The 11,846-nt window shown below is 46.3% G+C and overlaps 1 protein-coding gene across 1 annotated transcript; it reads left to right on the top strand.

The window, feature by feature from the left end:
- Positions 1-3,372: 3,372 nt before the first annotated feature.
- Positions 3,373-4,338, top strand: LOC310779439 (olfactory receptor 51L1-like; the record flags this gene model as incomplete). The annotated part of the gene is made up of 1 exon (XM_083639972.1): positions 3,373-4,338. The coding sequence occupies one exon, from the start codon at positions 3,373-3,375 to the stop codon at positions 4,336-4,338; it is 966 nt and encodes a 321-aa protein (XP_083496098.1).
- Positions 4,339-11,846: the final 7,508 nt, after the last annotated feature.

Genomic DNA, 11,846 nt, shown 5'->3' with positions numbered 1-11,846 from the left:
TTGCTCCCCTGGAGCGGTGGGAGGGTGACCCATCTGGACTACTGGCCCCCCTGCGAACGTGAGTGTGCTCTTCCCTAGGTCTACTGTGCATTGGTTTAGCGTCAAGTCCTCCCCCAAGATACAGGGCCCCGCCATCTCTACTACCCATACTGGAAAGTTCACTGTCTGTCCCCCCACAGTTATCATCACGGACCCCCTTCCCCTCATCGGCATCAACTCACCGGATACTGTCCTCAGCAGCTGTGTCGCTGGCTGCTCCAGAAGCGTTCCCTCGGGCATCATGTTGGCGTTCACCAGCGTTGCCGTACACCCCGTGTCCACCAGGGCGACACAGTACCTCCCCTGCAGGTAGACTGGAACATGGCAGCCGTTCATCGTGCGCAGCCCGTTCTGCATGCTGACAGCTCCAGCGATGTCGTCTACTTCGGGGGAAGGCGGAGCCCCACCTCCCCGTTGATGTCGGTGGGCTCCCTCCCGCGACAACGTGGCTGCGGGGAATATGACATCGGAGGCCCGTCTCGCCCCATCTAGACGGGCCCCGTGCCGTTTCCCTGGTTCCACGTTCTCCGGCGGCACTCTGCTTCCCGATGTCATGCTCCCCGCCCCTCTGGTCCAGTTATTGTTCCGCGGGGTGGGCTGTCGAGCGGGGGTGGGCTGCAGGGTCGCGCTTCGGAGCAGTTATTCTTTTAGCTGCTGCACCGACTCGGACAGTTCTCTCACCATGTTGCCTTGCTCCGCCAACGCCATCTTCCACGCTGGCTCTTCTTGTAACGGGCTCTCCGCCACCACTCTCACCACGGGGGCGGCTCCCTTCGTGCCGCTGCTCACGGCCCAACCCTCCACTGTCTCTCTTTCAAGCGCCAACTCCAGCGCTTCCTCTAGTGTCTTTGGCCGTTTCAGCATTACTTGATCGCTTAGACTTCGCGGCACGATTGCCTGGATAAAGTAATTTCTGGCCAACTCATCCAGCGACTCTGGCGGCAGCCGGCTGTATACGCGCCGGCTGAGGATCTCAATGTCTGTTGCCAGTGCCCGCAGCGACTCCCCCGGTCGTCTACGCCTGTTACACAGTTCCGCAACCACGATGCCTTCCTCTTTGCATTGGCCGAAACGCCTCCGCAGGGCCGCCCACACCACATCTAAGTCTTTTGTATCGGCCATCGCCGCCACGCACGTTATAGCTTCGCCTTCGAGGGACATCACTAGATGGCTGGCTCTCTCCTCCCTCGACCAGCCATTCATGTCCGCTGCCATGTTAAACATTGTGCAATATCGCTCCCACTCGCCTTTACAGTTGTATTTCGGCGGAGTCACTTCCTTCTTGCCTCGGCGGGCGCCGTCCCGCGCCGTCTCGATCCGCGCCACTTCCCCGTCACTGGCCCGCAGGCTAGCCTCGCTGGGCCGCGGAATAGCCTCCATGGCTACGGCGACAATGTCGTCTGGCCCGGTCTTCACTCTCACCAGCCCCTGGCTTTCCACTGCCTGTCCCGCTTCACTGACCCGCGGGCTAGCTTCGCTGGGCCGTGGGATAGCTTCCGTGGCTACGGCGGCAGCGCTGTCTAGCTCGGGCTTCACCCCCACCAGCACCCGGCTTCCTACTGTCTGCTCCGCTTGGATCTCTGCAGGAGCGGCTATGTCTGCCCGGTCCTGCTCCTCTTCGGACGCCTGGCTGTCTGCCCCGGCTCTTTCTCTTCCCGCCTCTCGTTTGATTCTTCTCCGCTCTTTCCTCGGGAACTTCTTCACCATCTTGCCGATACGGAGGCAATATTCACCGCTTAACTTCTGACGCCAATGTAGCGTTCCTGGTATTTATGGAATCATGAGGCTTCTTGTTGGTACAGGGTTCTTTATTCACAGTTAGTTATCTGACAACTCTTGGCGGTTGCTACGCCGATTGCTAGCTAGCTGCTTCTCTTCTGGCGGTATATGGAGACTGACTCACGCATGCTCTGTCCGACCGGAAGTCTTCCCCAAGCGTTCCCCCCCAGTAACACTCTCACACATCAGTTCCTAGCTGCAATCGAGACACTTCTATTGCTCACCACATTACATGTAACTCTGGATCGCTACAGTATTATTATAGTGTAGAAACAGCAAAATGTGATGTTCTCGCAGGAACCCCGTGGAACTCAGGAGGATAGAAATGAGAGCTGCGAGTTCAGTGGGCGAGCCAGCGAGGGACACTAGAAAGGAGCACGTTTCGTGCGCTCAATCTCTAGTAGCCTATAGTTCAAGTTCAAGTTCAACTTTATTGTTATATGTATAAATACAATGAAATTGTTATCTTCTGAGCACCCTCTGCCTAAACACACAGGACATGATCACAAAGGACCGACAGAAAAGAAAAGGAAGGTGTAAACCTACATAACTATGTAGGCTACACAGTCACAACTATACAGAGCTATACACTCAGTGTATATACCACAGTCCACATTTACAATGCAACCAAAGTGACAAGTGCATTGCAGTGCATATGGTTCAGCTGTTCAGCAACCTGACTGCCTAGGGGAAGAAACTATTATATTATTATTATTATTATTATTATTATTATTATTATTATTATTATTATTATTATTATTATTATTATTATTATCATCAATACAAGGTCAATGGGCTCACGCTCCTGTCTGTGCAAGCTGACTGAGGCTCACTGAAATTTACTTTGTGTGAAATTTGAGTGAGCCTCAGACTCAGCCTGACATCGTTGTATTAGTCTCACGTGATCATCAGACCCAGTCTTACATCAGACGTTGCCTTACACCTTTTACAAAGAAAGTCTTAAACAACATCAGTCAGGTGATTGCGCTTCCTAGAGACTCACCATAGTCAAGGAGTTAAGCCTTAGTAACACAATTTGGTAACCTTAGTAACAAGAAACACATTCCCGGTAATAATGAAGCATACGCACTTTAGCCAGTGACATCAACATCCCACTCCTCCACCATGGCCGGTATTAAAAGGCCGTCCATGCCTCACAGACTTCCCTGCATCGAGAAGAGGACCATCCAGGTAGCCTACTGTAGACTCGGTAAAGCTTTCTAAATGTGTCTCTGTATACTTTGAACCAGCAACCCTGACAAACACACTAATAACTCAAATAGTATATTGCCTTCAGTAGTACAGAAATTGGTTCATAAAACAATGATAGTTGGTATGAATTCTAGGTGATATAATGTTACTCGTTAGAATTTTAGATTTGTGTCAAAAAGGGGTTTTTCTTTTTATTTCTTTTGTGGCATGAATCAGCTCAGCTCCGAAAAAAACTTTGCTTGGGTCAACCATTTTAAAATGATCTGGATCAGTAATGTATTTAACTTTTGGCAACTAAGTGTGATCCATGTCCTTTTTTTCTTTTCAGAAGTTAACTGAAGTATGGACAATGTTTCAGTAACAACTTTCACATTGGCTGCATATGCAGTCATGGAAAACTACAAATATGTGCAGTTCACTATATTTCTCCTGCTGTATCTAATCATCATCACTTTGAACGTACAGCTGATTTCTGCTATATATCAACAGAAGGAATTGCATCAACCTATGTATGTGTTCATATGTTTTTTATCCATCAATGAAATGTACGGTAGCACTGCGTTGCTGCCTGCAACTTTGGGCATGCTTACATCCGACACGTATGAGGTCACATTGAAATGGTGTCTGGCTCAAATCTATTTTTTACACACATATGCAAGTATTACATTTAGTGTTTTAGCTGTTATGGGATACGACAGATATGTTGCCATCTGTTACCCACTGCATTACCACAGCATCATGTCTGATTCAAAAGTGAGCAGGCTGGTTGTGTTGGCATACCTGTACCCACTCATTCTTTTTGCTGCTTATTTCTCCCTAACTGTACAGCTGAAATTCTGTGAAAGAGTCATACAGAAATTACATTGTGTGAATTTTGAACTGGTCAAAAACTCGTGTTCGATGGCGCCTCACATTAATATTGTGGGACTTACACTTATTATGTTCCTAATAGTCCCTCAGCTACTGATGATTCTTTTCTCTTATATGCAAATTCTCAGAGTATGCAAACGATTATCAAAAGAATCTCAAGCTAAAGCTCTTAAAACTTGTATCCCACATTTATTATCTTTGGCAAACTACACCATAGGTTCCTTTTTTGAGATTATTCAAAGTAGATTTGACATGAGTCACATCGCGCCTGAGGCACGGATCTTCATGTCGGTATACTTTGTCATAATTCCATCGATTGCAAACCCAGTGCTATATGGCCTTGGAACTCAACTAATAAGAGTTCACATTTTTAAACTATATTTTAAATGTAAGAGCCTGCGACCAAAAAGAAGAAAGATAGCGGCTGCAGCAGCATAAGTACAAACTAACTCCATCACACTGGCATTTGCTATTATTTTTGGCTTGATAATGTACACGATGATAATAATTAATTCAGACATAATTGTTTTTATACAATATCAGCTGTTTTTTTGTGTGTTTTTTTTAATACAACCTTGAGGACAACAGGCAAACCAAGAAGTCTATAACTTGTAATTAGAAGTTGTTTTAGATTTTGAAATGCAAAAATGAAAATGCTTATTTCACTTACCAAGTATATGTTGTTGAATTTGATAACATTCATTTATTAAGTGTTTACTCTGAAGTAGCATGCATTTGACTGTTTTGAAGATCACAACAATATGCTATTGTGCTATTGTGCTATTATGCATTTTATTCATTGATAATCTGTTACCGAGTGGACACCGATTATTGTCTATATATCTCTGTGTTTGTGGCCTGTACTTAATGTCTGTCTCTACTCACTGATCCTCTCCAAGCCCTGCCCTTACTGTGGCACCTGTGCAGGAGAGCACAGGTGTACTCACTCTGCCAATACTACAGCTTCAAACCCTGGAGAGACAGACAGTCAGGGCCAGTGGGCCATTTGACAGCTTGGTGCTGTGTGTGTGGTGCTTACCATTTTCTCTCCGGTATCGGTAAATCTCTTCTGGAGAGTGTGAACTTTAACTCTTGTCGAGTGTGCTTCTTTAGTTAGTTTGGCATGTTCATTGGTTGCGGGGTCGATCCCCGGCTTGTTGATTTCTGCTTATGGTGGGGCCACCCTTAACTTATACTTGTTTGTGGTTAAGCCAACCGACACACTTGTGTCCTGTAACCTTTTCAAATAAACCTTATTGTTGTAATACAAACCTGATTATTGTGAACAATCTCTCTGTCTCCTTTGTCCCCCGGTTTGCTTTGTTTTTATATGTTACATGGTAAATGGTAAATGGCCTGCATTTATATAGCGCTTTTATCCAAAGCGCTTTACAATCAGTAGATAGTCTACATTCACCCATTCATACACCGATGGCGGCAGGCTGCCACACCATCGGGAGCAAGGAGGGTTAAGTGTCTTGCCCAAGGACACAACGACAGCAGCTGGGAGGGAGTGGGGATCGAACCGCCAACCCTTGCGTCATTGGCCGACCCGCTCTACCTCCTGAGCTAAAGCCGCCCCGTTACATCCTTTCTCCCCTGGTCAATTTGGGAATTTAACAGTTTGCATATTAGGCCTAAATGTCTTTTCATGTAGTTGTTTTGTGGAACATGTCTTCTGATGCTGCGGTTGTTCTGGGTCATGGATGCTCTGTGGTAAAGAGGATCATGGGGGATCATGAGATTGATTGATTGATTGCCTTTATTAATCCCACAGTGGGGAAATGTACTTGTTACAGCAGCTCTCACAAGGAAGACATAAAAACAGCTCTAAAAATAAAACACAAAGATAAATCCAATACACACACTAAAAGATAAGAACAGCAACAATACTTACCAACAACAACTAACAATAGCAACAGCAGCAAAATCCATTAGAATGGTAAAGTGCAAAACTATAAAGTGCAAAACTATAGCCAGCAGCACACAATAACAATAGTTACCAATAAAAACGACAACAACAACAGTGCTACATTGTGGTGAACTATTATTGGATGTTAAAAAGTCTGACAGCCGTAGGGACAAAGGACGTGCGGTAGCGCTTCTTCTTACACCGTGAATGTATCAGTCTGGCACTGAAGGAGCTGCTTAAGGCACCCACAGTCTCATGCAGGGGGTGAGAGGTAGCCTGGGTAAACCCAGCCTCCACGTGACCTCTATCTATGTGCTATCAGTCACACATAGATAGAGGTCACGTGGAGGCTGGGTTTACCCAGGCTAGGTGAGAGGAGTTGCCCATGATTGTCGTCAGCTTGGCAAGCATCCTCCTCTCACTCACCACTTCAACGGGGTCCAGAGGGCAGGACCGAGCCAGCCTTTTTCACCAGTCTATTCAGCCTTTTCCTTTCCCGCTCAGTGATCCCTCCTCCCCAGCAGACCACTGCATAGAAGATTGCAGAAGCCACAATAGTGTCATAAAAAGTGCTTAACAGAGACCTGCATACACCAAAGGAGCTCAGTCTCCTCAGAAGGTGGAGAAGACTTTACCCTTCTTGTAGAGGATGTCAGTGTTATTTGACCAGTCCAGTTTATTGTTGAGGTGAACACCCAGGTATTTATAGGTTCCTACCACCTCAATGTCAACTCCCTGGATGTTCACCGGTGATTGAGTTTGGGGCTTCTTCCTTCGGAATTCAATCACCATCTCCTTTGTCTTGCTGGCGTTCAACTGGAGATGGTTACGCTCACACCAGTCAACAAAGTCCTTGATGACCCCCCTATATTCCTGTTCGTCCTCCCCTGATACACACCCAACGATGGCTGTATCATCAGAGAACTTCTGGATGTGGCAGCTGTTCGTGTGGTGTCTGAAGTCTGCTGTGTACAGGGTGAAGAGGAAAGGGGCAAACACCGTCCCCTGGGGTGCCCCCGTGCTGCACAGCACCACATCAGACACACAGTTACGCAGCCTCACATACTGTGGCCTGTTGGTGAGGTAGTCAATGATCCATACAGTCTACTCCTGCTTCTTCAAGCTTCAACCTGAGCAAAGATGGTTGTATCGTGTTGAATGCACTTGAAAAGTCAAAAAACATGACCCTCACAGTGCACCCAGCATTCTCCAGATGTGAAAGGGATCTGTGCAGAAGGAAGGTGATGGCGTCATCAACCCCAATGCCCGGTTGGTAAGCGAACTGAAGTGGGTCCATCACAGAGCTCACCAGAGGACGGAGGTGTTTGAGTAAGATCCTCTCCATAGTCTTCATGAGGTGAGAAGTTAAGGCCACCGGTCTGAAGTGATTGGGCTCCCTTGGGTGAGAGACCTTTGGGACAGGAACCAGACAGGAAGTTTTCCACAGCACAGGGACTCGCTCCAGACTGAGGCTCAGATTGAAAATAGACAGAACCACTTCACAGAGCTGGTCAGCGCAGTCTTTGAGCAGTCTGGAGCTAATTCCATCAGGGCCCGTGGCCTTCCTTCCTTTGATTTTTTCTTAACTCCCCCCTCACCTGGTCAGCAGTTAAAGCGAGACTGGAGGGGGGACGAGTGGATGAGATGGAGAGAGCCCGCAGAGCACTTCCCAGTCTGTGGTTTCAAAACAGTCCCTCGGCGCCTCACTGGCTTGTTCAGACATGCCCTTCACTGTTCTTGTGGTTGGGGGTTGATTTTGTACCATGGGAATGTAAAGGGGGTATAGCCGCACCAGGTTATGATCAGAGCGGCCCAGTGGGGGGATGGACCCCATTGAGATCGACCACCTGATGACTTGGTGCAGTCAAAACAACCTGGAGCTCAATGCTCAAAAGACAGTGGAGATGGTTGTGGACTACAGGAGTAATGCAGCCCCACCTTCCCCCATCACCCTGGGTGACTCCCCAGTCAATGCTATGGAGTCGTTTCACTTCCTGGGTTCCAACATCAGCCGGGACCTGCAAAAGGAAGCTGTACATCAGGGGCGACATTACAGAAACTTCCTAAATTCCAAATCCTATCCTAAATGATTGGTAACCATGGTAATTAGAGTTAGGACTTGATTTAGGAAAACACCCATTACAGAACAACAGTTCCTAAGTCAATATTCTCATCCTAATTTAAAATGGGAAAAGCGTATTACAGAAGCGTCCCAACTCCCCAAAATCTTAAAAAAGCTCTCCTAACTTTAAGATGCCAGCTATACTGTCCTAACTAATTTACGCTATTTTCAACTGGAACAACAGCCATCTTGCATCTCGTTATAATTTATAGCCTATTTATAGCCTACCTACCTACGTTATGGCTGCGCTGTTATTACATTCAAAACCAACAAAATGTCAACAGGCGCAATTTATTTGCCGAAAGGCTCACGCGGGACCCGAATGACGTTTTGCGTTTTCATGACAGAACGCTCGTTAATCGATACAGACCGCCCCGGGACATGATACTGCAGCTAGCCGAGGAGCTGACACCTGTGTTGGAGAGACCGACTAGGCGACACGGGGCTCTGCCGGTTGTAGTACAACTTACAAATGCACTTCGGTTTTTTGCGAAGGGAGATTTTCAAACTGAAGTGGCTGACATATCCAAAATATCTCAGCCTGCTATGTCACGTAATTTAACTGAGGTAGCAACAGCCATCAGCAATTTGGCTCCTCGGTACATACAGTTTCCAAGGGGGGAGGAACAACAACACACATCGTTAGCCTACTAGCTAATAGCAGGCTACTAGCGGTCCTACTTCCCCCGCGAGTTGAGAAAGGTGGTGGTGTCTGTTGCTACTGGTTGCTAGGGTAACAGACAGAAAAGTTGATAACCGATGCTGGATGAGTATTTAGGATTTCCTAACAAGACATACGATAGGATTTAGCAAGATAAGATAGGATTCCTAAAGTTAGTTAGGATTTGCTTCTGTAATACCAAATCAGAAAAAATACTATCTTAAACTAGTCCTATCCTAACTTAAGACATAAGATAGGGAGTTTCTGTAATGTGGCCCCAGAGCTCTGACCAAGAAGGCACACAAAAGGATGTACTGTACTTACTTCCTGCAGCGGCTGAGAAAGTTCAAGGTGCCAAAGGCAGAGTTGGTGCTTTCACACCTCCAACGCCGAGTCCACCCTCACCTCCTCCATCACTGTCTGGTATGCTGCTACTGCCTTCAAGAACATCTCCAGACTGCAGTGCATCATCCGCCATGCTGAAATGGTGGTCGGATGCAGCCTGCCATCCCCTCAGGACCTGCACACTGGCAGAACGCTGAAGCGATCTTGCAAAATCATGGCCGACCCCCCCCTACCCACATACACACACACACCCAGGTCATATACTCTTTGAGGCTCTCCCCCTTGGCAGAAGACTGAGGTCTGGCGGGTACCAGAACCTCTCATCACAGGGATAGTTTCTTCCCAACTGCCATCTGCCTCTTCAACAAGCAATCCCCCTCAATTGAGTTTATCAACCCCCCCCCCCCCACACACACACACACACACACACACCCACACACCCTGATTCCCCCTGAGCACAGCCGGCTTAGTAACAGGATGGGGTCCCCCCCAGGGACATTATCCTACCCTCCCCCCATCATGTCATTTTAAAGGATTTTATATTTTGCACTTGATAATTTGTGATTTTTTGTCTGTATTGCTTTGTCTTCTACTGTTGATGCTGTTGACTGCACTGCATATTTGCACCAAGTCAAATTATTCATTTGTAATCTGATTACTTACTGTGGCTATTAAAGTGAATCTTGAATTAGCCATGGTTACGGCAGGTGTATTGGGACCAAAGAAGTGCAACTGCAGTGTGGAGTGTGAAGTTGTTGGGTTAGCAATTCTCAAGATAACGAACGGCAAGCAAGCAGCAATAATGGAGGCCATGCATATGGGCCTGTTCCGACCAGCAGTTCCGACCAGGCATGTTTTGAACGGGCACTGCACTAGTCAAGTCAAGTCAAGTCAAGTCAAGTCAAGTCAAGTCAAGTCAAGTCAAGTCAAGTTTATTTGTATAGCACATTTCATACACAGAGGCTATTCAAAGCTTCACATAAAATGGATGACACAAGAAAAGAAAATAATAAAAGAAGAGGATAAAATAGACATTTAAGAGCATCACAACAGAACTTTGAGAAAGAGCATAAAAAGTGCATTAGGCGACAAGCGTAGTAGTTACAAAAATAGCTAAAAACTTACAGAGGACTTGAAACATCATTGGGTTACATAAAATCAGATAATATTTGCTCAATTGGTAGGATAAATACATTTTTCTATATTAAATCACCCGAAATCATGTCTATATAAGAAAACATGATTACACACACGATTGGAAAAATGTCCATAGCCTTTATAATAGTTGGACTCGAACCTTTATAGGCCACACACATCTCCAAAAAACAGCTGTCAGCAGTTAAAAGCGACGGTAAACATAAAAGTCTTTAGTCTATTTTTAAAAGTAAGTAAAGTTGGGGCAGATCTGAGGTCTTCAGGCAGTTTGTTCCAGCTAACAGAAGCATAGTGGGTGAATGCGGCCTTCCCATGATTTGATTTGATCCTAGGGACAGTTAGTAAGCCGGACCCTGCTGACCTGAGAGGTCTAGACAGTTCGTAGCGTGGGAGCAATTCAGCGATGTATTTTGGGCCTAGGCTGTTAAGTGATTTGTAGACTAGTAACAGTATTTTAAAATCTATTCTATGACACACTGGCAACCAGTGTAAGGACCTAAGAACTGGAGTAACATGATCAGCGTTCTTAGTCTTTGTTAGAACTCTAGCAGCAGCATTCTGAATGAGCTACTATTAGTAATGTGCGAATTAATCACAGGAAGAAAAAGAAAAGCGTTTCTGATGTGTTAGCAGTTCTGTCTTCAAGCAACACACAAGCAAAGCTGACATGCTGCAGAACCTTCACAACACATCTTCTATCTATCTATCTATCTATCTATCTATCTATCTATCTATCTATCTATCTATCTATCTATCTATCTATCTATCTATCTATCTATCTATCTATATCTATCTATATTATATCTATAAAAGCTGGGGCTCTGTCTGTTTTTTGTTTGTTTGTTTCCCTGTCTGTCCCACTGATGACATCATCAGTGATGTCATAAATTCACTCACACACAAAGTCCCAGTGATGATGTAATCAGTGATGTCATAAATTGTGACATCATGATGTCAAAGGGCATTGTGACATCATCAGTGATGTACACATACAATTACACACACACACACACACACACACACACACACACACACACACACACACACACACACACACACACACACACACACAAGAGTCTCAAAAACACACACACACACACACACACACACACACACACACACACACACATACACACACACACACACACACATACACACACACAAGAGACAGACAGGCACACACACACATGCTCACACAAACACACACACAAAAGAGACAGACTGATGACATCATTGATGACATCATTACTGATGACATCAGTGATGATGTCACCAGTGATGTCTTTAGTGATGATGTCATCAGCGATGTCATCAGTGATGATGTCATCAGCGATCAGTCTGAGGCTCACGAGAGAGACTGAGGAGGCTCACGAGAGAGACCCAGGGAGAGGGAGAGAGAGGAGAGGGAGAGAGAGAGGGGGAGAGAGACTGAGGGAGAGGGAGAGAGACTGAGGGAGAGGAGAGGGAGAGAGATTGAAGGAGAGCGAGAGAGAGGAGAGGGGGAGAGAGACTGAGGGAGAGAGGGAGACACTGTGCGCCAATAGGGAAGGCAAGGGTGCACAGCAGCCGAGCTGCGGCCAAGGCCACGCAGCGGCCTTGCTGCGAATACGAGCGAACCTAGGAATCGAGCATGCGTGGCCTAGTTGGCGTAGTTTAGAAAAGATGACATGCTGCAGAACCTTCATAACACATTTAGAAAAGCTGACATGCTGCAGAACCTTTCAACCTTCACAACACATTTTTATCTGAAC

Source organism: Poromitra crassiceps, assembly GCF_964638095.1.
Source record: "Poromitra crassiceps genome assembly, chromosome: 1".
Taxonomy (NCBI): Eukaryota; Metazoa; Chordata; class Actinopteri; order Beryciformes; family Melamphaidae; genus Poromitra; species Poromitra crassiceps.
Note: the sequence above shows the minus strand (reverse complement) of the source record. Positions and strands in the feature narration are given on the sequence as shown.